The sequence below is a fragment of the Hoplias malabaricus genome, chromosome X2 (genome assembly GCF_029633855.1).
Source record: "Hoplias malabaricus isolate fHopMal1 chromosome X2, fHopMal1.hap1, whole genome shotgun sequence".
Taxonomy (NCBI): Eukaryota; Metazoa; Chordata; class Actinopteri; order Characiformes; family Erythrinidae; genus Hoplias; species Hoplias malabaricus.
The window spans coordinates 13,778,928-13,806,822 of record NC_089819.1 but is presented as its reverse complement, the minus strand read 5'-3'; the positions used below and the strand labels follow the sequence as shown (position 1 = coordinate 13,806,822).

Below are 27,895 nucleotides of genomic sequence, written 5' to 3'. Positions count from 1 at the left end.
CCATCATCAATGACACTGAAGTAGAAATGGAGTCAGATTTGCAACACTCTGACTGATGCTTCCAGTCTGATGCACTGTTATTACGCCCCCAGACTGATGCCACTATTATTACTATTATTATTATTATTATTATAATGTAGCATGATGACACTTAACTGGTTATAATTTAAAATTCTATCATTAGTTTGATCAGAGGGATGGATCTCATTTTTGAGTCTTGGTTCCTTCCAACGTTTCTTCCTCCAGCCTCGGGGGAGATTTTCCTTGCCACTGGCGCCTTTGGCTTGTTCACACCGGGCTTTGATTCAAATTATCTGTATTGGTACTAATTATGTAAAGGTGCTTTGTGACAATGTCAGTTGTAAAAAGCGCTATATAGATAAAATTGATTTGATCTGATCTTTAACAGCTCTTAACTAAAAACAATATTAATAATAATAATACATTTTAATTATATTTAATTATTAAATAATTAGATTAATTAAATAATTAAAATTATTAAATAATAAGATTTTATTTAGTATTTACCTCACCGCCCAATTATATACTTTTTGTGAGGAAAATATTGGGACAGTTAGGAAAAATTAAAAGTTTCATCTTGTAAATTCCAAACTTTTTATGGAATGCGTTGCTGGCCTGAAATGCTTGAATGAATGTATATTAACAAACAAAATGAAATTGACCAGACAAAAACATGAAATATCATGGGTTCATACTGTGTGCAATTTAATAAAAGTCAAAGTAATTATAAGAAACACTACATGTTTTTTTTTTATTATCATTTTCCATACTGTCCCAATTGTTTGACTTGTACATGACACACACTCAGAAAAAGGCATTCTGTAAATTTTTCAGGATATTGACAGTTTTGTCAAATTATCCACACATATAAAAAGCATTTAAATAACTGCAACCTCAGTTTAAATGACAAAATACCCTCCTTTAGGGACACCGAAGTGTATTGGAACTAACCTTCATTGGAGTGGAGCAGCGGGGGCTCCGGAGCAGTGGAAATGAACATTCTGCCACTTTGAGTCCCGGCGATGCCACACCCTCGTCTCCTCGGACTGGCTGCTTCGAGGTCGGCCCTGCCCATCCACATACTGCGTGAGGCGGATGTAGGCTATGCAGGCAGCGTCTTCACCAATCAAGTGCACATGTGGGTTCAGAATGGTCGTGTGGATGGGCTTGCTGTTCTTAGACAACACTAGAGAAGAAACACAACATTTTAAAGCAGGTCCTCTGTCTGCTGCTGTAAGGCTGATGTCATTAGAGGTAGAGTCAAAAACATACAGGACCCCTTTAGGCACAAAACCTCAGCTAAATGCAGTATATAAACAAAAAGAATTTACTAAAATCTCAGAAGGAAAAAGTTTTTTGCCCAAAAATAAGTAGATTTAAATAGGTGTAAACATTCTCCCATGGCACTCAATATAACAGACAAGAGATCAAAAAGAAAAGACACCTCCAGCATGTCGACTATGACCAAGGTTCTTTATTTCAGTGCATCCCCTTTTCAACAGCAGCATACCTTATATTGTAACTACAATAAAAATAATTAAAAAAAACAGGCTGAATCCCCAACTGAATGTTTTAGCAATGAAGTTTACTGTACTTACAGTTTTCAAAGTAGAATCTGTGGAAGTCCATGCCCTCCACAAGGTTTCCCAGGGCCTCTGGTTCAAATGAAGTCAAACCAGGGTCACAGATTTTACTGAGTAGAAAGGAAATTTAAAAAAAATGGAAGTGATTTATTTGACCTCTTTATTCTCCAGACAAAAATACATATGTAACAAAAGCACTGTCCAACACATATATTTAAAATCTTACGCATAAGCTTCAAAGTCTCCATTGTTGATGGCCTCAATCAGCTGTTCAGTGATTTTGATGATCTCCTGTTTGCGTGCTGTCAAAAGGAGAAGAAAAGTAAAAGTCAAGAGCAGATTTACAGTCTCTCTGCCTCTTAAACTCACAAGCACTGCATTAGTCACAAATCCATCAGAAGAGAAGGTCATTCACAGATTAATATTCAGCCCATGAATGAGTCTATTTGACCTACAGGCTGATCATGCTTCATCTTCCTGTCACTACCTCTGGTTACTACAAATGAAGGCCCAGCAATTTCAGAACAATCTGCTTTATCCAAATTCCTCAAAGAAGCAACAAGATATGACTGATAATAGTCTGTTAGCATTGCCAGCAAGCCACTCAAACTGCAAATCCACACCGGTAAATACTGCTACACTCCTAATGCAAGCACACCTGCTGTACTCACACTGTGCAGGAGGTAAGGGGCTAGAGGACGGCTGGGGGGGAGGGGGAGAAGGTTGTGTGGGGGTAGTGAGGGGTCTGTTAAGTGCTGCTGAGTCAGCTTCTGCCTGTGGGACAGGATTCCTGCGAGCGCTGCTCACCAGATCTGTGAGACGCGACACTGAGACGATCAGCAGCAATTACAAAGTGAGAGACGACAGGCGACACATGGAAGATGGAAGAAAGAAAAGAAGATGAATGAAAATGTAGAGAATAAACTGGGAAACAATGAACTTGATCCAATGTAGAGAATTAAAACTAAAATGCTAAATTTACAGTAGAAAGTACTGTTGGGGGATTTAGACATAACCACTGTAAAAAATTTGTTAAGCAATAAGTCATGACAACATTGTTTTGTCATTTACCTTAACTTATCAAAGTTTTGTTATTTCAACTGGATTTTAACTCAAGTTTTTAAACTATTCCAATGAAAAGGAAATTTGAAGGATTGAAATGAACTTGAAACTGAGTTCTGGCTATGGGCCAGGCTTTGGTACACCCAGGAAGAGCTCCCAGCATGCACCACGAGCCTCACTTTTTTGAGGTTTTATTTTCATTGTTGTGTGCTGTGAGGTTGGGAGTAATATATATGACGCTTTTAGGTTTTTAATTGGTGTTTGGTATTTGGTCTTTGTAGCGAGAACTGTGTTTTTTCCAAGGCCTCACCCTCAGTGAAACACTGCAGCTTTGGTGAGGTTCTGGCTGAGTCTTTTTACAAGTCACGCCCAAATGCTGCCTGTCGCTTGTTCTTATTCTCTGATGTTATTTTCAGAGAGTTTTAATAAAGTGCGTTAAAAGGCAACTATGACTCTGGACGTACTTCTTGACACCAGTCAAAAATAATTAAATTTAAGGCTCTTAACTTAAATACCTATGTTGGAATGAGTTGTGTACTTTCAATGTAAGTTGTTCAGTTGAAACAACAAGCAGTTTAAAGTCAAAGTCAAATCACCTTGCAAAGTAATTCAAAGCCAAATATGACTTAAAGTCATGAGTTGAAATAAATAGTAATTCTAATTGGATATAACTTAATTTGAAGGCAGCTTTTGAACTCATGATTTTCAGTTGAAGCTAGTGAGATATCTCACTAGCTTCAACTGAAAATCATGAGTTCAAACGCTTCCTTGAAATTTTAAGTTTTAAGTAAAATTTTTAGCTACATTACCCTCCTAGCTCCAAAGGGAATGCATTTTTTAAAACAGCAAACATGAGTACCTTGAAAGCAAGGGAATGTTTTTTTTTCCAAATATCACTTCTACAGTGACCACAAAGCCATCCAAAAACCCAAGCAAAAAAAATAAAATAAAAATGGTTCCCTTTAGTCTATCTATAGCAGCTGAATTCTGCTACTTTTTGTACTTACTCTGCATGGGAGTGTTTTGGGTTTGGGGGGTGGGAGGGGCAGTAGGAGTGGAGGTAGCAGGTAGGGGGCTGTTTTTGCTCCCCTCACCATCAGCTGCTGAGCCTGAGCCCTTGCGCGCCACTCCCAGTAGGTCAGTGAACTTGGTGGCAGCTGGGAGGGCCAGTAAGTGAGAGCAGAGATTAGAGAGCTGAATCAATGCTGAGGTAAAGTGCAGCAAACACAACAGGAAACATAACAGAAGAATGGAAATTACATGCAGTAAACCAAACACAAAGAACACTGTAAAGCTGGATTTAAAGTGTTTTGGACTAAATAATAATGATCTGTATGAATTAGAATAACGGTAGAGAATTCCAGAGCAGTGTGAATGAGGACTCAATAACACACTGGGTTGAGGAGGACAGTCTAGAACTGCATGAATATGGGGGAATATATTTTATTAAACCACAGTTTTGACCCTGCAATGTGACTGGCTGAGACCTTCCGGGGTGCCAATATTGAACGATAATGGCATTCTGACTGAAGATCTTCACATATTACTCTGCAATATATGCTTAACCTAACGTGTAACCCAACATAACCTAAAGTAAACTCTATTCCACCAATGTGGAACTGGTTCAGTTCCAATTTGCATACCTAATTTTGAACCATTCTGTGCATTTCCACCAAAATAAATTCCCAGCTGAAACTTTAATGAAGTCTGTGGGCATGTCTATCTGTTTGCACCAAGGTTCAAGAATCCTGAATGGAGCCAGTTCAAGAAGCAGTTCATGGTCAAAAAAGGGCCAAAAAAATTATGTGGAGGTATGGAAATGTTTTACCTTGTGAAAGGTTGATAAAAAAAATAATAATCATACATTTTGTGCTCTTTATCTCAAAACCTACCAATAAATTCAATAACAGAACTATGGTATAATCGCAAGGTTCGTGATCTTTGTACACAAGTGCCAATCTCATGTTATGCCACTCCCTCTTGTGTATTATTGTTTAAACAATATAAGAATGGAGAGATCGATCTAGACCAGTGTGAATTAGGAGGCCATTCAGTAAGAAATAATGGGAGAAAGCATTCTTAGACAATTAAAATACTGAGAGGACATTCTAGATCAATGTAAACTTAGGGAGACCAGTGGAAATCTTGGACAAAACCTTACACAGTTAATACAAACAGCTGCAAGAATAAAAGCTGCCAAAAGTTAATTTTTATATGAAGAAAGGGCAGTAAGAAAGAACCATTATTTTAAAATATAATGAGACACTAGCCTGCCAGAATGAACAATAGATAGCATTATTCGTTTTTGGCACTCCTTGTGAACAGTCATTAAGCTGTTCTCTGGGCAGACATGTCAGTGACAGAAGTGCCTTATTATAACAAAAAAGAATTAGATGAATGCAGTTTAGGGTACCTGTCAGGGATATTTTTCTTTTTAGCCCAGAATTCCATGTTCAAATAGGCCAATTTATACAGATGGGACTTTTTAATTATTGTTTTTTGATTAGAGCAAACAGATTAACTTCATGTCTTTTATGACACATTCTTATGGACATGAGTAATATTATTATTTCTGTGTTTGTCTGTGTCAACATTTTCTGGTATAAGGACATACATGCACTAACACAGCTGACAAAGCAATAGCAAGTGAAGTCAGAAATGAAATGAAAAGGCAAAGGTAATAGACAGGGTGTGTCACTCACTGAAGACAGCAGGGGTGGAGCCCTGAGTTGTGTGGGCGTGGTCAGACTTGGAACTAGTGTTTGATTGGGCAAGACCTGTGCTGTTATCTACACTCTTTCCTGTGGCCCAACCCCACATCAAAAAAGATGGGAAAATAAGACAGGAACATGATAGAAAGGGCGATATCAAGGATGCACAACATATTGTTTAGTAATGATTATGGCAACAATAGGTCTTTGCAAAACCCATTTCACAGGAAACAGGATTATGGACATTATCTGATGTTGTGCTTTAAGTATATTAGCCAGTCACAGCTAATCACAGTCCTAGATGAATGATTCTGTGGATGATTCAATTCACATAATCAAACAAAAATAAATTACATAATTTGATATAAAGTGATTTTATTTCATTCAAAAAGCAAGGACATTTGCATTTCTGATATGAGGTTAATTAATCGAAATAGAATATCATCTATATTGTGCAAATCTATGTCACAGAGAGACAAACAGAGCAGAATGAAGGGTCAACCCACTGCACAACTGAGTGCTTTCTTTAAAGACTTACACCTAATGCTGAACTATACGGCCAAAATTTATATAACAATATATTTCTTAGTTTCTGTGATAGGATATAATTCCAATGTTGATATGAACAATAAAAAAGATTCAGAAACATTGCCAAGAAAAACAAGACACATGACATCACCAACAAACCTAAACCCCTTGGCTTTGTCAATATTAATATTTTTAAACTAACCGAGTCGTGTAAAGTTGAGTGCAATGAACTGACGGCAGTGGCCTAATAATGAACATCAGCCAGTGACTGATGCTGTAAATAATGTATATTAAAATATATATTATATTCAGATATCAATATTGAATTATTGTCCAGCCCTAATGTACTCTTTACATATAACTTTCTGGTCTTGTGCAGAACAGAAAATATAAAACAGTTCATCAGAAAGATGAGAATAAACCAAAATTAAAAATAGAAACAGAATAAAAGAGAATGGTATGAAGACCATACAAAGTTAACAGGGCTGGTGTTACACACACATACAGCAAAAGCAAAACACAACAGATAATAAATAAAAATGAAATCACAGAGCACAAACTATCTACATGAAAAACCCCTCTCCCAGCCTATTAACCTTGAAAACAACATAATAAACTAAATATTCATGGTAGCCATTCAGAGAAGGAATGACAACTGATCTTAATTATTCAAATCAATCAATAAATTCAAGGGAACTGTAATTCAAATTATTCCAAGTGTCAGAATATTCAACTCCAAATCATTCACACAAATCAGATACATTACCGTTTTATGGTCTTATTTGCTTGCTTCAAAGAAGTGGGCGTCATAACTACAGTATTGTCAGGATGGCTCTTAGCTTTATGCACACACAGCCTGTTTCCCACTGAAGTTAATTATAGCACAAGGTGCCCTTGCCCTACACTAGTTGTGGAGAGTAGTAGTGACCACTCACACACTCTCTCACACATCTATCAGTGACAGTCTTTTTGCGGGAGCAGCTTCAGCTAAGGTCATTTCTAAGGTCATTCCAGTCCTAGTCAGCCACTGGGGCAGAGATGAGTTTATACAGTCTGCTGTATTATAAAGACAGATGAAATTATTTTAATGTGTTTCTCCTTCCCTGGTTTAACTGTGGTAAAGTTCTATTTCTGTTCTATCTAGCTAGTGAAAATTTGGAAAATTTCTTAATTAGGAAGCGTAAGGGGGTGGGACGACATAAACTGGAACCGAAAAATAGTTCTGAACTAAACTAACTAAATTTTCTGTAACAAATGAAGCCAAGAACAATTTGAAGAATCATTTAATTATAACAGCCCTAACCCCTGATTCCTTGAAGTGGAATTTCTGAGTCTTTCCAGTCAGATTTGTTTCCAAACTCACCTTTCATGTCTTCATCCTCCACTGTGGCATTACTGCTATCAGATGACTCCTAGGGAGAGAACAAGAGAAAATAACTGTTAAAAATGGCCACAAGTGTTTATTTCTGAGCACTGAGAGGGAGTATACTCCCCAAACCATCACACACACATTCTAATACACATGTATCCTCTTTAAACTTTTCACCAACAAAACCCCAGGGATCATATACGATTAACCAATTATGGATCCATGGCAAACCTCATTAGAAGACTCGCATCATGCGTGTCACAAATCAGCCATAACAATGACCAACTCTTTGTTTCTGCACTCTTTGTCCACTGACCATTCAGAAGAACTTTGTAGCTCTAGAGTTACAGGCATTATTATGTGTGTTACTCAGCATACATACATGGTCTGGACCCCCACAGGACCACCACGAAGCAGGTATGATTTGATATGAACCCCAAAAGTGCACCAAACAAAAATATCCGTGTCCAATGACCAATGATGGAATATTAGAGGATACCCAACACAAAAGGTGCAGACGACATCTACAAGGTGAAGCTCCTAACCAATGAAGAACAGGATGAAAAAGGGCAAAAAAAAAACTCTACAGAACAAAATGGTTCCTCTATGGTTAGTAGGACTGAGAGAAAAGTCAGTACTGAAACAAGGAACTGGTCATAATGTTGTGGCACACAAATACAAGGTTATGACACAAACATGCAGATATTACAAACATTTCACGCTCCACAGAAAATATGAAAGTTCTCAACACTTCAAATTCTCTGGAACCAGGCTGCATAGTGACAACTTAACAGTTCACACTACAGCTCATCTTTTCAGGAAAGCACAAAGTAAGACTCTGTTCAACAGTTTTAAATATTTCCATTTGTGTCTCTAGCATTAATGACTGGGTGCATTCGTTTCTGCAATATACTGCAATTCCGAACATCAGCCTTCAGCCACTTGGCCCAGTTTATATTTTGCATTTACATGTGATTTGATCATCAAGATAGTTTACATTTGCTTTTTAAATGTAGTTACCTCTTGTGGACCTTGCTCCTTAGTAGAAGGTTAGTGTGGTGGTGGTGGTGAACAAATATTATTTGGAAAACACTACAGGCTTTCTGTCTGAATGTTCCTGCAGATTGCACTGTATAGAGCTTATGATATGTATACTTGTCCATTAGATACATTAAAAGGCACCTAAAATGACAGCGAAAAGAGAACAACTTGACTTCCTATGTGGCCCCATTTCAACCCTCCTGAGCAGAGAATAATATGAGGAGAGATAGAGCAAGAGAAAAAGAGAGTGTGACAGAATGATGTCATGAGAGCAGGAAGGAGGGGGGAGGTCACCTGAGAAACAGAATGGAGCACCTGTTATGGCTGAGCCATGGCCATCACCAAGGACATCAGAAGCTGCTGTAAATAGGCCTTCAGTATGTGGGACAGTATCATTAGGAAAGCCTGAGTACGCCTTTTTCTTTCACTCTTACATCCAGAAACATCTCTCTACAGAGTAAAAACTTTAGAAACATGCTGAGTCTCATTAATGAAATGATGACAGCGGATATATATATATATATATATATATATATATATATATATATATATATATATATATATATATATATATATATATATATATATATATAAAAAATAGTCGTGTAATCTTCTGCATCCAGTGTATTGATGATTAATTTTGTCATCTAAAATATCAAAGGGACCAAACAATAATAAAGACACTTTCTTTGAAATGCTCCAGAATGTTGCAAAAAGATATTAGTTAGCTTAAGATATATTTAAAATGTACAGTGCTATAAAAATGTGTCAGTCTAAATCCCCCTATCCTTTTTACTCTAAGAGTAAAATATGCATCATCATCATTCAACTAGTCTCAGCCACATATGGCCCACCCACAACTGATGTTGTGTCTTATACTTTCAGTGCACGAATCTGGCTGCACTGCCAGGATTCTGCCAGTGGCATTCTGATTGGCTCTTTGTATATCTGTGTTCGTGCACTTTCGTGTATCATTTTGTACTGGCTCTTACAGGTTCAACATGAGAGACTCCCTCCACACATTAGACCAAAATATCAGACTTGTGTCTGGTCCTTTTCTGTGTCATTCAAATGTTCTTTTCCTTCAGTAGTAGTTGGCCACGTTAAGTGGTGAAAGGCACCAGACTCTCCCTAGAGTGTCTGGCTATGCGAGACTATCATGCAACTGCCAAAGGCTAGTAATCTTAAGGCAGGAAGATATGGCCAAAATTTATTATAACAATAGGTATCTTAATTTTGGCCAATAAGATATAATTCTGATATCAATATGAAAAAATAAAAAATAAAAAACACAGAAAAACTGCCAAGAACAAACAAGAAACATGACATCCAACATTCAACAAACCTCTTGGGTTTGTCAATATTAATATTTTTAAACTTGAACACAATGAACTGACTGCAGCACCCTGTAATGACCATTAATCCGTGACAGATAATGTAAATTGAAATACTGAACATTTAAAATGACACTGTTGTTATCGAAACATTTATATTGCACTATACTGAATTTTTGTCCAGCTCTAAGTAAGCTAACTCAAATTGACATCAGCAGTAGGGGTGGGCGATATAGCCCTAAAATAATATCATGATATTTCAGGGTATTTTGGCAATAACGATATTCTTGGCGATATGAAAAACACTGGAAAATACTTTTATTAATTTCAAAAACAGACTATTGCAACAAAATCAATGTCATATTAAAATGAATTATATTCAATTATTGACAAACAAAAAAAAATATTTACAAACTCAGAGCCACTTTCCACCGTACTTTACTGTGGCTAAATGACTCATGTAAATAACACATGCCAATAACATCCAATGCATGACGTTATTACAAGTCTGAATATCACTAATATCACAATATACTTTTTTAAAAATTACTTTAAAAATGATGATATTGTCGATACTTAGATAACTAGCTAAAAATAGACAACTAGTCACTATAGCGGAAGCTATGTAAAGCGCAATGATATTACAATCCCCATTTTTACATATTCTCATATACATTCCAAACCGATATTTATGTATGCAGGTCTGCCCTGATGCTCTTTTTAACCAAGCATCTTCTAGGCCTCAAACAATTAGTTTTTGTTGCATATTTTGTACCCGATGCCACATTTTCTGGATGCTGTTCTACATCCAACAAAGCACTGTATTGCTTCATTGTAGTTAATTAAGAAAAATCAGTTAACTAAACATATTTGCTGTTTGTAAATTTGAAAAATAAAGACAGCTTTACATTCTAGAAAACTGCAAATTCAAGGAACGCAATGCAGCTTCATCAGTTTTTCTATTCTGCATTTCTAAATATTACCACAAGGAGGCATTACTTCACACAGGGACTCAGAATCGGAATGCAGAGACACAGCAACAAGATGCCATGCAGTAACGCTGATACTTATTTCTGCCAACTGTTGCTATCCCAGTATGATACGTCACACACACCTTGTGCACAGAGTTTACACACTCCATTCAAAAGCCTCCTGCTCCTACTCAGAAACACATTATATACATGTTATGGATGCTAAGCTGAACACTACTCTGACAAGTATTCAGCAAACCCTGGAACAGAAATACTCCCTACAGAGTCATTTAAAAAATATTAAGTGTATTGTTAGGCTAATATAGGCATGTAAACTCCAATAAAGACTAGATTAATAAGCAGAATCAAATATTTTCAGGAAGCAAAATGGAAAATAGAAGAAAAAAAAAAAACAGGTTGTTATAATGCACATATTACACTACTAATATAATATATACTAATATAAACATGTCTTGTCCCAGCCTCTCTCTTCCACACACAGGTTAGTTGACATCATGGTCTATGGTCACAATCAAATAAATGCATTAAGCGGATGCAGATCAAGTAGATGATAGTAGGAAGAGAGGTGTGCGAAAGTGTGTTTGGGAGAGGGGTAACTTAGTCCCGACCAATGGATTATGGATAACAGTGCTCTGAGCTTCCTACAGCAACATAGGAGAAGGAGGGATGGAAAACATGAAATAAAGGGAAAAGGGACAAAAGAAAATAATGCAAGCAAGCAAGCAACAGACAGAGAGAGAGAGCTGGAGAAAAAAAAAGAAAAAAAAATATACGGGGGGAGGACGGGTGTTGAAGATTGCCAAGACTGAAAATACACTCACAAAATACAATCACAAACAAATAAGAACCCACAGATCCTTAGTCAAGCTCCTGCTTAAGGCTGAGTTAACTGCAACCAAACCAGTGAATAGTGTTATTAGAGTATTGCAATAACGGTTCATTCCTCCTTCAAATTTAGCAATGGAAGACAAAACAGAATGTGTTTTGAAGAGTTCTAAACTATTCACACATTTTCAATCACCGTTTAGGTCTTAGCAACCCCACAACTATGTACAATTTTGTCATTCTTATTATGTGCATTAATTAATGTATTTATGCTCCTAGGATGAAAAAGTAGCATGCATCATTCCATCTCTGAGACTTGGTTCAGTGCAACCTAGCCTTGGTGACAGCAACACTTTGAGGTTTCTGCCCATTAGAGCACTCCCTTCCATTGACTTTGTGTTTCATGTCTAAGAAGAACAGAACACTGACACTCACATTCCAACATTACAGCTGTAGGGTGTCTGAATGTAACTGGTTTAACAGATTCAACACTGGAATCCTGAATAATAAAATTAGAAGAGCTCACTCTCGGTTCTCAGTTTGGAACAGTGCATGAAGTAAACACATACACTTGCTAAAAATGCACCTAGCTTGTGAAATTAGGGGCTAGAATGAACTGGAACTACCATAAGAGCCTGGTATAATCCAGACAAGACTGAGGCTATTTTTAAGGAAAGCAGATGCATAACAATGTATTAGAAATCAAATAATGCATGTGACAAGTTTTTTGTCTGATGAGCCTTTATATACAAATCTGGTAAATTCTATTAATAAAGGTACCCCACAGTCAGAACCAAACCGATGGCACTTCATAATACTATTACTGATACTCATCAAGACAAAAATATTAAGATAATAGGAAGCTTATAGGCAACTTAAATTTATGGTCAGTTATAAAGAAGCATCAGATCTGACCAGTTTTCTTAATGTATGTCATTTCTGCTGGTCCATGTCGGCTAAATGTTCTTCAAAAATAATCACCCCCTACTGTTGCCCCATGCCTCACCCCCAGGAAGTGACATTTCCCCAGTAACCAATCAGCAATTAGCAGCCTTCTGCATTATGATGTGATTGCCATGACAACCTTTATCATAGGCAACAGACAGAAGTGTTGCATGCAAAGGCTTTGATGAGGAGATACCTATGGGGGTGCAGACATGTTGAATGATGAAAAACACCTCATAGACTCATCACTTCACTTGTTTAAAGATTTAAGAACTGGACATATGCAGCTGCACACAACTGTGCAAAACTTTCTCATTTGCAAATCACTGTGGCAGTTATAATGTTCCGAACGTTGATGTATTATTGGTAATCTCTTAATTAATAAGATTTGTTATGTTTATTAAGCCAATTGACAAAACAGGACACCAAAATGAGCTTCTGGTTTAAATCAACAAGATTTGTTTTTCTGGTTTTCAAAATTTCTTGTCAAAGGATTTTCTATTAATATTGGTCTTATAGCACAGGGGATATCACACACATCCCACATACAGCAGTAGAGCCCTGGTCCAAACAGAATGATATCAGTAAGGATTAAATAAAGCAAATGGCACAATTTTATGTTTGCATGTTTTATTAAAATGCTTGTGACACAAGATATTCTTGATTATTTTTGCTTTCAGTCAATAATTATAATCTGTGCTAGATCACAATGGGCCATATCACAATAAAAAAAAAATTGCAATTTGGCTCAGGTATTGAAATCATATTGTGTATTGTGGATCTGCAGTGATTCACCTACACTAAGCTTTATCTATGACACACAATAGCTGTCACCTAAAGAACATTCCCAGTGGATATTCTTAGCTTATATTTGTGAGTCAACCATTTTCTGTTTTAAGTACAGATAAATATGCTGAGATAAAGCAGATTTGAAAATCAGTGGTATATTCCTTTAATAGTTGCCTTACACTGTCTCCATTTTGTGCCTAAACTATTTACTCTGCCATTGTTCTATATGTTTGAGGACTGACCAAGAAAACGATCATTCAAATCATTTATATAATGGAGGCAGCAGTGAGGCTACTAACAAAGTCAGGGAAAATGGAGTAATAAGACAAGATTCCTTTGTGACCATATTCATCTTCTGCCTTCTGTGAAAACTAGGTAACCTTATCTGCACTTACAGAACCTCACACACAAACACTTCGATGGCATTAAAGGGCAACTATGAGGGATCCTAAAAATATGCTGATATATAGCACCAAGTGTTGTGGTGGCTATATGTGCTGTTGGAGTGTCGGTCAGAGCATAGTCCACTCTGAGAAGTCACAGCCTGTCTTTAAACCCTTAACAACTGTTAGTGTTCATTTGCTGAGAAGATTAGTGTTCACCCTAAAAATCCAGACCCTCACTACTCCATTCATTACCATAAATTATAAGTATACCTCTTATATAGTTCCTGACTGATTCACAAACTGGACTTGTACATTGCATGGGAGCGTATTTAAAAATAGTACCAAAATGGGATCTGCTATTACTGTCAAGTCAAAGAACATAATAATAATAATTTCAGATTTTACCCAATTCTTTTTTTAACCTGGAAAGAAAAGTGTAGCTCACACATTCATACATCATAAACACTGTGGCCTACCATACAAGCTGAGAGAGAAAATATAAATGGAGCACACGTGCACACACCCATGTTCAGGCTAAAGGGCCCAGACACAAACAGGAAAGAGTGGGATAGGAGAGGTAAAGGAACAGAATGATAGAGGAAAGAGGAATTAGAGAGGTAAATACCAGTGCAGGAGAGGGAAGGTTTCCTTTGGGGCTTGTGACTATGCTGTTTTTGGTGCTGTTGGTCTGGGGCTGTGCAGGGAAACATAACACATACTGGGTTAAAGAGGAACCAGGTTAAAAGTGATAGAAGATACGATCAGCATGCAGTTCACAGACACCAGCATTCAGCCTCACATACACACGGAAAATGTGAAGTCATACTGCATTATAAATGGACTTCAAGTGCTAAACTCTACCTTTGCTGTTACAAATACACACATTTAATCGCATATATCAGACTAATTTTGTCAATAGCTAATATAGATTGGGATCCATTCCAGTCTCAAATATTTTACTGGAATATTTTCAAATGCTGTGACATTAGACAACCTAATCTACTGTTAATGAATTGTATTGTTTAATGCACGAAAAATTGATTTTTTTTAAACTGCACAGCTGTATTTTAACATTGTGAGTTGTTGCTATTTCATGTCATGTCTAACACACATTAACCATGCTAAAATCACTAAAAACCCATGGCCTTCTCTGACTTGTTGTTTTATTAGACATTAACTGTGCCTCTGTGGGAATTAATTTGTACAATTACAGAATGATGTGAAAACAGACAAAATGTTTTCCAGAGTCACAAAGGAGAGTTCATTAAAAAAACAACAACATTATAATGCTTTTCATGCCAATTATGCTTAATAAACCTATTCCATTATGGCAATTACACATGCAACAAACACAGAATAGTATACAACACTTTGACAATCAAACAAATTCTGTTTATTTTACCAGAGCAGGTTAAACAAAACTGAAAACATGGCTGACTATTGCATTGGCTGGCCACACATTGAGCTATCTGCAGCTAACAATCCCCTTCCCTCATGTGGCCTAGTGTTTTCATTCATATTAATCAAAGTCATCATTATGACAGGATAAAAGAATCAGGCTAAAAAAAAAGGACTGAAGATGCTGAGAAAAAAGTGACAGGATTAAATGGCTATAGCACAGTTAACATTCAAGTAGACATAAACAAGCAAAAGAAAAAATACCATTTGGTGTTATGTCTGGTATAAACGGCAGATGAGTGTGTATAGGATCTTTGCAAAAACCAGCTTTCTGCCTTTTCCACAGTTGAGGTGACTGTCAGTTCAGAGGAAATGGACAAAGAAGAGGCGCACAGAGCAAGAAAAATTGCCTTAATTCTTTCACACCTGGACTTAAATGGAGGCCTCTGCCATTGTGGGGAAATGCTGTTCTCTCTGGTGTTTTATGTTCTAATGCTCTGCATTTGTAACAGTATGTTTGAGGGGAAAAAGCTACTGCTGTTTGTTGCTGATGTTTTACTTGTCTGTAAGTTTTTATTCACTGTTTGAATTATCACAGAAACCCATTTGTAAGACAAGCTATTTAGTTTTGTAGCACTTTCGGTAATGCAGTTAGCCGTCTCCTGAGTTAGGCCACATTCCTCCTTAAGTAATTCGAAACAACAAAAATAAGTCAATATTACCCACCTACTCAGCAGGAATAGAGGAATATCCTCATCTCTGTTCATGCTTTTCAACGTTTGGAGTTTTCTCTGTTGTCTAAATAACTCAAAGTCATGAGCAGAGAGAGAGAAACGCCTAGCATACCAGACTGAGACAGTTTTTTTTTAAAACTCATTTACAGAAACTGGGGCTTTGTAAACGCGGGATCAAGCATGCAAACAGACAGAAGAGCTAGCACATGGTGAGGAAACATCCTCAGAAATGGTTTTGATTAAAATGTGAACATCGCCTTTAAAGCTGGGAGATGCCACAGAATTGCTACTAATACAATAACATGGATATTAATACAGCAATATGTATCTCATTACAGAGGAAACATTCGAACGCGCACACAAACAAAAATACATTAGTATACAGAAATATGGCTTGGACCAGCAATAAAATAATAGCGTAAAATGATTTTGACTTTTTCCCCTTCATCAAAAAGATGGTTTTTGCTTGTATAAACACTATATAACATAGAAAAATACAAAAGCAGATCAATATCAAGGCAGTCAGATGACAATCATAATTAATCACATTATTTATGTAGCAAATGGTGTTAACCTTAGTCAATCACATTTCTAATTTTTTTTTTTAAAAGACTGAAATATAAAGGGCAGTATTTCTTCTAGCTACTTATTGCTAATCACTATACTTCATCAAAAGAACATTCAGAGGAACATACCATTTTTACGCTGTACTTTAACAAAATTAGTTTATATCTCATTTTTAGTAAATTATTAGTTTCATTAATAATTTCTTTTAAAGCATTAAATGTGACACGCTTGAATAAACAGTAAAACATTTAATAGGGTTTGGTTCCTCTTTTTGATGTTTAGTTCCATTACGACACATTTAAGGATTGATTTGAAGACAGGACTGCCTTGAGAACAGGTTTGGAAACACACTGACACAGATCATAATTTTTTACTAGTTTTTATTTACATTCAATTTAATAAATGGCCATGTTTTAGTGGTAATTTAATTATGTATATTGACTAGAAAGAAATGTCTTTCTCTTTCTGTCTTTAACAAAAATAACAAAATGTCATTAAAACTCAGAAAATATTAGAGAAATAAAAAGAAATTCCAAGTGCAGCTGTGTGCGATGTTATTCTACATAAAGACGAATAAGAAGAAAAGCCAATCTGAATAAGCAAAATGTAAGTGCTTGGACCTGCTTTAAGTTTCCTTTTCAGCGCTGGTAAAGTGTGATGCAGTGGGATGCAGTAAGGGAGGTCTGGTGGAGTGTTCTATGACCTTGACAGATAAACGATTAGACCATACACATGCAGAAGAAAAGAATGGGAAATCCAGATATGCTTAGGGTAGTAAGGATAAGCAGTAGAGCGTATGTAAGACCATTTCTTCAGCCACTGAACACGCCAGAAAGTGAAGGAGAGCCTATAGTAAAGGCTTGTGTCCATACTGTGGTAACAAACAGGAAAAGATGAAAGGTAGGATAAATGATGAAGGATAAAGAATATTAAATGGAGTGGTGATCTCACCATGTACTGAACGGTGGAGCTTGACTTCCTCTTCTGGAAGAATGGAGAGAGGGAGAAAAAGCAAAAGTGTTGAATCATCCCATTAAGTGTAAAGAAAAAGGCACTAGCTGTAAAAGGCAACTTCCAACGAGACGATGACCGACTAATATGTCTGACGAACATGCCCACTAGACACGTTTAGATTGAAGAAAAATAGGAGGGCACAATCCCAATCATCCAGAATTGAATATGTTCCAAATAGAAAGTATTCAGAAGCAAAATCGCTCAGGTTCAAAATCAGTCAGGACTTCACAAGACCAGGACTGAAATCAACCACAACCAAAATATGACAGAATTAAAAATTAAAGACTAATACTGTCTAGGATTAAAAATCAGTCAGCATTGGGAAAGGACAGTAGTCACTTTTAAGACCAAATCAGTAAAAGGCTTTTAAATTTCCGACATTTTATTCCAAACTAACCCACTAGCCATTGTGGTTCATATCAGTGTGTTCGTTTAAGTGCAAGCTTCAATTAAATAGCAGTGTTACTGTTTTTGCTACACACTGCATTACCATTTGTGAATTTGACTACAAAGTTTGTATGGAAGCGAAAGAACCTGGTGGAAGGGTAAAACAGGAAGAGAGTTATACACCAGGAATATGTTCAGAGTAGAACATTCTGGTCAGACATCCTTCAGGTGTTAAAGGTGAAAAGCAGTCTAGCAGAGGATATAGGGTCAGAAAGATGGAAGAAAGTGAAGGAACAGCAGTAAATGGGTGGTGCTTGTCTAGAGGGTGAGAGTGGAATATTGTGCATGGTCCAAAGATGGTAAAAGTTAGCATGCTGTAGCAGGAAAGTGTGAAGTGAATCATCAAATGCACTTGTGGCCAGAAATCTAGAGCAGCTAGCAGTATCAAATCTGAAGTGTAACATCCTATTAAAACACACAACAATTCTGCAAAAAGCTCATTTACAGTTTTGTAATGTAGTCAATCAGCAAGAACATATCTGGTGTTAGATTATTTATGCAGTGAAACTACTCATTAGAAGTTATCAAATATACAACACAGACAATTTCACAGATTGTGTAACAGACACCAGAATTCTTCAAATGGTATCAGTGTTACTGCTGGGTAGTCATGCTTCTGCAGACTGTAAAGAATCCTCAAGCTTTTCAAGGTAAGAGAACAGCAAATTAAAAATATTTTATTTCTGAAGGGGGGAAAAAATTAAAAAATTTATAGGTCAGGGGACATCACTTGAGCATGACTCACTGTTATATTGCAAAGCACCAGTGCTTAATAAATCATTGTGAATAATTTACTGTGTGATGAGAAAGATCTTTAGTACCTGAATTAAAATACACTCAGGTTTCATAGCAGTGTTTGGTAACTGCTGACAATATGTTCATGTCAATAAAAGGTGAATAAGTTCAGTCTGTTCCAAAGTAGTAAGAAGAAGATATTTGTGGGGTGGAAGGAAGCTGTAAACAGGGCATTTTTCTGCTCTGTTTTAAGGAGGACAAGTGACAGAGGGAAGGAAAGAGAGAAAGAGAGGGAGTTACAAAGTAAGAGGAAAAAAGAGCCATCGTTTAAAATGGCTGATGGAGGACGTGGGGGAGCCTGTTGCTAGGCGATGAGAGGAGCACAGTGATGCTATTTCTGTCTCAGAGTTTCCAGGGTTCAGGCTTGTGGCTATTCCTGGAACTAGAGTCACATTCCCAACTCAACCAGCTCTTCTCTCTGCTGGTGCTGTCTCACACACAAAGTGTGTGTAAGAGCAAGGTGCACTAGTATAATTGGTGTTAGTCATGGAGGGGGAGAAAAGGTCAATAGCCACAAGGAATTGTTATTATGAGAGGTCACTTATTGGCAACTCTTTGGGTGCATGTGCATTTGTTTGTGCTTGTTGTACATATTCACAATGGAAATTCCCTGATTCTGAAGTAATACCAGTGTAAACCTTACTGTGATCAAATGATTATTAAACTCAGATTGATAAATTGTTCTTTTTTTTTTTTTTAGAAAACAATGTTTTTGAAATGTTTAAAATTTGAATGTAAAAAAATCTTTCAAATACATAATGTCATGATTATAATTATGGCAAGAGTTATTGCCATACTGTGCAAAAGTCAGAGACCAACCTCCATTTATTTAATTTCTAATAGTAGAACCTGGCTGCACAATTCCAAAAAATGAAAAACAGATTCAGTGATGTTCTGCTCTGGTCTCGGGGGTCAGTCCACTGTTCTGAGAATGACAGCAGTTTTTTACATCTGTAAATGTTCTTGTATTTATCTTCTTTTTATCTTTAGCATTTATCACAGCATGGAGTTCCGTGGGCACTTCTCACAGTGGAATGGAGGACAGAAACAACAGCAGACTTTTCCAGATTCAAAGCAAAAGTGCAGCTTAATTTTCTCCACTCACACAAAGATCAAAGTTTTTATGGTTGTCAGGAGCTACATTTTATCTTTTATATATATATATATATATATATATATATATATATATATATATATATATATATATATATATATAAATAAATAAGTCATTGGATTGCCCGTTTTGGCTTTCCTGTTCCTTATTCAAGAAAATGATCATCTCAATATATAATCAAAACAAACATCTACTTAACGCCTGTTTTTGACTGCATGTTATTTTAAGGACATTATTATTACAAATATATAATGAGAGAGAGAGAGCTAGAGAGGGAATGTGTGAGTGTGTCAGTGAGTAAAGAAAGCTTAAAAATAATACCAAGGCTATCTTCACACATCAGTTTTGCCATTTTCCTGACTTTACTGAATGTGAGAGCCATCGTCCTGTACACTGGATTTGACTCTCACAGAAGATTCCAAAGCTTTCTCTGTGACATCACAGCCCCCTCCTTTTGATTTTCTTCTCCCCGACACCTCCCACACACACACACACGCAGACGGAAATAAACCTTCCAATCCGTTTCTTCTCATCTTTCAGGGGGGTATCGCTTTCTAGCAAACCGGATGAAGCTTGTTTTGCCCCTTTGGTAACACCTTATATTACTGCACCCTCATTTTTCCCTTATCACTACCTGTCAACTTGAATGGTAGGGAACAACAAATATTTGTTTGTACCCTTTCTATCCAAGTTCCTTATTATGCAAATACACTCCATTAACACTATTTTTAACTTGACCCGAAAGGAGCATTGTAATACTTGTTGTTGGGAATAAATATCAGTGAAGTGACAAAGTGGTGGAGTATTAATGTGAGGAGAAGCCGGTTAAGTGTGACATAAGTGGTTTGGTTCATTGTTGTTTTCTGATTCCTTAAAAGCAGGAAAGATCAGAAAGCTGGAAAGTAAACACTTCTCATATGATGGATATACAAATGCTGAAAAATCCCATGCTTTCAGTTTATCAACCAAACACAGTACATCATTACATCTATGTGATACTGAAATATCCAATCAAAGAAAAAAGTGCAATAATCACTAAGCCTAAATGTGGGACATGCATTTGGTCATTTTACACTGACAGCAAGAGCAACAGCACAGACACAGGCAGAGAAACAAAGACAGAAACAGCAAGAAATAAAAGAATTTTTAAAAATGCCATAGAGCAGCTGTACTAAAAGGAAATGTTTGAGAGACTGTCTTACCTTTACGTCAGCTTTCTTGTTCAGCAAACTCTTAGCTGCTGCAAAAGGACAATGGAAGGAAACATGTTCAGCAAACACCCAGTATTATTAAATCTCAGCACAGAACAATTATCCGAGCATTCTGTCCAAGAAAATATTATAAACAGTCCTCAACAACAGCATCATGGCTTTGGGTTCTAATGCAGTGACTTATCCAAGAGATGTCACAGTGTCAGGACTCAGCTACTCAGCTTCTGATCAGTTCAATCACCCTACTTGTGTATAGGAACCATCAGCTATCAGCTAAGTGCCTTCCAGAAGTATTAGCTTAACAGCTTAAGATGCCTGCGCTTAAATATGAGAGAAACCTAAACTCTAGAGAAGATATTATTCAAATAGAATAATAGGGGGGGGGGGTTTACAAAACCGGGTTTACAAAAACACAACAACATTTTAACTACATATTTGTGTCAGCAATGATATATAACAGATGAAAAACCCATCACTGTCACAAGAAAACCACTTGTTTCTCTGGCAAAAGTTTTTATATTTAAAGCCATGGAAAAAACAACTCATGTAATAAGAATAAACATTGATCAGCCATAATATTATGACCACCTCCTTGCTTCTAATCCCTTCTCTCAGCTCTTATACCTGCATGTAGCAGTCATGTGGGGGTCCTGACCACTGAAGAACAAGGGGACAGACAAAGTAGAGAGAGCAACAGTCTGTAATTTTAGAACTACAATGTGCTATAGACAGTGAGTGCAGAAACAAGGAGGTGGCCATAATGTTATGCTTGAATTGATCAGAAAGACTGCTAATATAAGATAATACAAATGTAAAAATAACATCAGCTAATTTCCCAGTTCACCTAACTGTGAAAAGCATCACTTCAAATGGTTCGTTTAAGATCTTAAACCAAATGGTTGGCTTAAGAATGTTAACACAACTCACGATTCTTCCATTTAACCTTTAATAAAATATTGTTATATTTATTTGCTGACAACCTCAGAGAAACATGATCTACCCAAATGAAAAAATGTCAAATCCCAGCATCAGTAGGTTACTGTGAAGCCAACAATGCAAGTATTGACATCTGTATTATGGAAATTTATGTAACAATTTGGGGAAATTTTACCTAATATTCAATGTTTGTCAAGACACTTTCAGGGTTATTTAGAAAATCTACATCCGATGCATGCTTTAAAGTCCCAATCGCTATGCTGCGCTGCGGCTCAAAGCACAGTCTCGCTCACGAGCCCATGCAGACACTGCCACTTGGGGGACAGGGCACTGTTTTAGACTTCATTCTTACAAGAACTTTGATGCTGAATGTCTTGAACTGAATATATATGGGTGGAGTGAAGCATTGCCTTCATTGAGAACCGACATTTATTAAAAGTATACAAAAAACACAATATCTGACTCTCCAGATAAACCCCGAACACCTACCCAAGGAACGCACAGATGAATAGCTAAACATTCGGTCCAGACCCAGTTGCCACATACGCACATCGCATTTGTTTAATTCCCCATAATTTCATGAGCTCAATTAAGCATTAAAAGTCAAAATACTGACACAGGCCTTTCATCAAGAACTGTGTTTTAGAACTTGCAAATAAAAATAATAAATAATAATAAAACTATACATTTATTCCCTTTAAACAAAAGTTATTTTAATTTCCCTTGCAGAGAAAAAGTTTCTTGTGACAGTATAATGAAGATACATGCGTTTACAAATCTGTTTCAAACCAAGTCTCATACACATCACACAATTACACACTGTACACTCATAGCCAGCTTGTGTTGGTATCTGCTGCAGCAATCCACTAGCAGAAGAGCAGACTTCAGATGAAGTCTAAGAAACTTGGTTTCCACTTTAAGGTTAAGGTGAAGATTGTCTTCACCTCATTCTACTGAGCCACAGGGTCCCAATGATAAGCCAAAGAGAACGAGAGACGTGATGATGACCACAGACCATGCTGAGACTAGACTTGGTAGTGGAGTCGCACCTTTTTTTCTTTTTTTTTTTCTTTAATTACTGCACATGGTGCAGTTACAGTCACAGTGCAATTACTGCACTGGTGGCTTAATGCCATACAAAGGTCTATATCTGGTATGGAGGTGGGATCATGGTCCCATCTGTGAAAAAGAAAAGGCAGATCTACTAAGGGCAGTTTCCAACTTTAATTTGGCAGGTCAGAGAGGCCAGAGACAGGAAACGAACAGTGATCCCTCAAGTGAAATCTTAACTTGTGCTCTATGGAGAGAGAGGGGTAAGATCCTTACCTTGGCATAAGCAGAGAGGGCAAGAACAAGAGAAAAGGAGGACAGCAGAGATAATTTAACAAAAAAATAAATAAATAAAAAATCATCAGCAAACTGAGCCTTACTCTTTAAGACTTGGCTCTAAATGCTCTAAAGGACACATTGATGTCAAAACTGACATGTCCTGTCCTCAAGATGAACTGAAAATGGAAAGAAGCTACCTACATCAGTAATTACTAATGGGAAACTGCAGGGAACAACTCTTCTTCTAAAGAAATTATAAAAAATTGGAGTTTCTAGTTTAAAATGCTGTGCTGAGCTGACAGTGCTGTCATAGTTTATTTTCTAATCGTAGGCAGATTAGAAAAAACAGTGAAATTCATGTCATGCTAACATTAGCCTTATTACACACACACACACAAAATAAATAGTCATTATAAAATTTCTTTCCGAGTTGCCCACAACAAATTCCCATTCATTTCAAAGGGATTCACAGATATATATATATATATATATATTTTTTTTATAAAGCGTGCCAAACTGGCGGAGCATGTTTAAGTCAGTTATGATAAACTATGGAAAAAGAGAACCACACAAAATAAATAAATAAAAAAACAAACAAACAACCCCACACACCAACACTTTTGTTGTGAGTAGGCCTACTTCTCAAAATAAATCAGTAAATGCAAACTCTAGTGTGTTTTAGAGATTCTCCATACTCCATTTTCTTGTTTTCACGTGGCCATGGAGAGGTATCTGTGCTGAAGCTACAGTCGAGCCTTAGGGAGCAGGGCTGAAGAGAGGCTAACCAAGAGAGGCAGCGTGGCATGAATATTTGATTGCAGGCGTGTGGAGAAAGCATCAAATATGAAGCGCAGCCTTTACACCAAGCCACAGCCACCACTCCAGCTGAGGGCACCAGCTCTCCTCTCAGCATTTCCAAACAAGGGCTCTTCAATGTGCTCAGTCTAACAGGATTTCACCGTTTACCATGGCCACACATTTAAATATTTGATTGCAGGTGTATGTAGGCCGCATCAAATACGAAGCTTAGCATTTTGCAGTAAGCAACAGCCACCACTAGACTCAAATGAGAAGTTGCTTTTTCAAACTGCCTGGTTCCGTTTTAATTGGATATTCGAACATGTTTCAAATGATCAAATGGGGCTTTTCACACTAAAACATGCTCAGGCCTTGCATCCTAATAAGGCTCATTCAGTCATGTGCAATTTTTTTTTGACCACTCCTGGTCAGATTACATTTTCTGTTGATTTACTAAGTGGCAATAAGGTAAAACATACTCTATATTGAACAAAGATTTCTAAAAATGCAGATTTTCTATTCATATATTCTTGGTTACACAGCTTGAAAACAAAGCATAAGATAACAAAACGGACCATCACTTAACCACAAACATAATATATGTATGTTTTCTTCCCCCAATATAGAGAATTCAGTAAATTAAAAATTGCAGACCTGTGTCCTCTGAAGAGGATATCTGCTTATTTTCATTCAAATCATCAATAAAAAAAAATGTAATTTGACAGGGGCAAACCTGACCATATGTACAAATATCAGTGTCAGTGGTAACACCTACCAACACTACAGTCTAAAGTTGGTCCAAAAAATGGTATATTCCAAGGTAGCCTGTGCACCAGAAACATGCACAAGTTGCAATATATCAACCCACCCCTAACCCACCCCTGGTTAGTGAACATGCGTTAGTCCAGTCGCCCATGCAGCATTCTGTACAGCAGCAGGCAGCCTGTTTCATTCCCACTTTTAGGGTGAACTCCACAATCTCAAACAAATACAGAGGGACAGGAAAGAGAAAAGAGAGAACAAGGCTAAACATTAAAAGAATGATGGTTACTGGACAGACAGGTGAAACTGGAACAAAGATACACATGAAAAAGATGATTTTGGAATGGAGACTGATGAAGAGAGATGACGAGACATGTAATAAAGATGGTTGCTCAGCAGTACTTCAATAAGATGGGGAGTATAACTCCGTTGACAATTACAGCTGACAGAGAATGACACCAATGAGCTGCTGGATGGGACAACAGAGGAGGTGAAGCTGAAATGAAGGGAGAGAAACTGAAAAGTGCAGCGTAAGACAAACAAAGGGGTGAAGTGAGACACAGGAAGAAGAGGGAGGTAAAGATGAGTAATTGTGAGTGGCACATGCTTTTAGCCCCATGCAGTGTGGGAAATGATAAATGTGGTTGAGAACGCAAACAACATACACTGGAAAAGAAAGGATAGGAGTATGGAAAATCATATCAGATAAAGGTGAGTAACTAAAGAGGGCAGTACTAAGACCAGAGGTGGGTGAATACACAGATAGAGGAAAAAGAAACAGTCAAGATAAGGGAAAAAAGTTAAACAGGGGAAAGTTAAGGAGAGGATGGAGCAGGGTGGAATAAAAGAAAAGGGGAGAGTTTGTGAAAAAGAGGACAGGGGGAGGAGAAAATGCCCCCCAGGGGGCTCTGCTACCTTGTTCCACCAGCCCTGCCGTGGTGCCTGCTGCTGCAGCAACAGCAGCAGCGGCGGCACTGACCGAGGCCGGAGCCGTGGTCTGCCTGCTACCCACTGATACAAAGGCACAAACGCACACAAAGTGAGAGAGAGGGAAACAGAAAGAGAGAGAGAGAGCACAAGGAGGAGAAAATTGTTTATTAGTCTAAGATCGTAGATGAAAAGAGGCTCTAACTGCTTTTCTTAGGGAGACCATGTCAAAATGATCCCCATTGAACTAAGTGGCAAACCTGTCATATCAGATGTTCATTTCTAAAGCTCAAGAGAACATCACACAGAATGAGTGTCAAACATAAACATATTCCTTGCAAACTGACACACAACAGTACCACATAAGGACAAGGAGGGACCAAGAGAAGTAAACAACAACTCCTTAAACTGTGTCCAATGGTGTATCAAATACGTCTGTCAGGATTAATAAAAAAAATAAAAAATAATAACACACACACACACACAGACAGACTGGGGATCTTGACACATCGCCAAAAAAAAAAAACAGGACAGCCCACTGGGATCTGGAAGATTAACATAAAGCAGACTGTGCTAACATGGTCTAACACACTTACCAGAAAAATTCCGTGACACTAGCATTGTAGTCAGGATAGCTCCCTGCAAAGAAACAGAGGAACTAAGGATAAAGGGGAAAAAGAAAGAAAGAAAAAAAAACCCAGAATGCCAGACAAAACATTAAGGGATTAATATGAGACATGCACCTTAAGTTTCCTCCTGGCATTGAACTTCTTCAGACACTCTACTGTCTCTTGTCTGTGCATCATGGAGGCCACTGTAGAGCGTTGCTATGGAGGGAGTAATAAAAAAAAAGAATTCTAAGATAACTGTGAGTATGAAGTTTTTGTGGGAGTACATATATTAAAGTAGAGATAACGTGTCATTTTTGTCCATGTGTACTTACGCAGACCCATGGGTGTTTGAGGGCCTCTTGTGCAGTAATTCTCTTAGCTGGGTTAATGGTCAACATCTGGTTGATGAGGTTTTTGGCTTCTGGAGTGACTGTGTCCCACTCTGGAGATGGAAACTACCACAAACAACAAAGAATTACCAAATGCACACCCAATGCTCCGTGAATTAAAAAAGTACAAAATTAAGCACAACCAGTTCTGACATCACTTTGCCCAAAACTGACCAGACCATATTATCATCAGGGTTTAAGTCCTAAACTTACCCAAGCTTTCCATATGCTTCCTATAAACCTACCCAAAAAGGTACATTACCCAAATTGCCAATTGTATAATCCCAAAGCTTTATTTCTTATGATAAAATAGAAATGGTATATTCAAAACAAATTAAATATGAGCATTCTTTTTTGCAGGTCAACTGTCAGATTGTGAATCAATTCATGTTTTTATGACCCATGTATCCATTTTCTCATAGGTGTGGGCGTAGTGGACCTTGGTGCCAAAACCTTACTGAGACTGGGTCTCTCCAGAATGGCAGGTTAAAATGTCTTAAGGTAATGAAAGTAAGGAAAGAATAAAAGGAAGCAGAGTACTTGAAATTATTTATCAGGCCAAAGTGCGAGGCAGGCAATGAATGCTTGAACATGAAATTTGAACTGATATATATTTGGGAAACAACATACATACCCAGCTGAACCTCATGGGACATAACCTCCCCTTGTCAGCTTTAGAGAAATATTTTAAGCTATAGCTTTTTCAAGATGTGATTTTATATCTCTGCAGTTAAACAATGCTCTGATGTGACAATGCCATTTGTGCAGATACTCTTCTCACATGGAAGACTTGGAAGTTGTGTTGTTTTGGCTTCATGTGGAGACAGGATTAAGCCTTAGAATATCCCTCTGCCCTTGTGATAGGGGAGCAGCAACATTGCTTGAATTACTAAGCTGCCACCTACTACCTTAGTCTACCTCATCTTTTTCTCAGAGCAGAACTACTGAGTTCCTATCACTGGATGAGATAAACTCACTTGCCATGGACTTGGATCAGACCCATCATGATCGTCGATCAAAACCTACTCATGGTACTACAACTGGATTCTACCAATGACAACTGTGTTTGCATTAAAACAGCTACCGACCATAGCAGAATCTGACTATTTGATCAAGAGGGCATCTCTGGTCAATGTGTTGTTTTTCCTGAAGAATATCTTCCATTTCAACCTACACTGTCTGGGCACTGTACAGAGGCACAGATGATGCTTTTACATTTTCTGTTCCAAAGAATTTTGCTCCTTGCTTTTCTACAAGTCACATCAAAGAGTCTGCTT

The 27,895-nt window shown here is 37.4% G+C and overlaps 1 protein-coding gene across 14 annotated transcripts in view; it reads right to left on the bottom strand.

Moving 5' to 3' along the window:
- LOC136676377 (calcium/calmodulin-dependent protein kinase type II subunit beta-like) overlaps positions 1 to 27,895 on the bottom strand; it is a 75,045-nt gene that overhangs the window by 4,368 nt on the left and 42,782 nt on the right. For 2 of the 14 annotated variants that reach the window (XM_066653340.1, XM_066653332.1), the window contains exons 10-19: positions 26,562 to 26,684; positions 26,362 to 26,445; positions 26,215 to 26,257; positions 25,607 to 25,702; positions 20,858 to 20,895; positions 14,212 to 14,280; positions 7,269 to 7,317; positions 1,831 to 1,906; positions 1,620 to 1,714; positions 973 to 1,207 (exon numbers count right to left, since the gene is read on the bottom strand). In XM_066653340.1, coding sequence (XP_066509437.1) covers positions 975 to 1,207; positions 1,620 to 1,714; positions 1,831 to 1,906; positions 7,269 to 7,317; positions 14,212 to 14,280; positions 20,858 to 20,895; positions 25,607 to 25,702; positions 26,215 to 26,257; positions 26,362 to 26,445; positions 26,562 to 26,684 — 906 coding nt within the window. In that variant the 3' untranslated portion in view covers positions 973 to 974. Of the gene's footprint in view, positions 1 to 972; positions 1,208 to 1,619; positions 1,715 to 1,830; positions 1,907 to 2,275; positions 2,432 to 3,673; positions 3,824 to 5,368; positions 5,468 to 7,268; positions 7,318 to 14,211; positions 14,281 to 17,236; positions 17,270 to 20,857; positions 20,896 to 25,606; positions 25,703 to 26,214; positions 26,258 to 26,361; positions 26,446 to 26,561; positions 26,685 to 27,895 lie in introns of all 14 variants that reach the window. The other 12 variants (XM_066653331.1, XM_066653330.1, XM_066653341.1 and 9 more) reach the window with 10 other exon arrangements.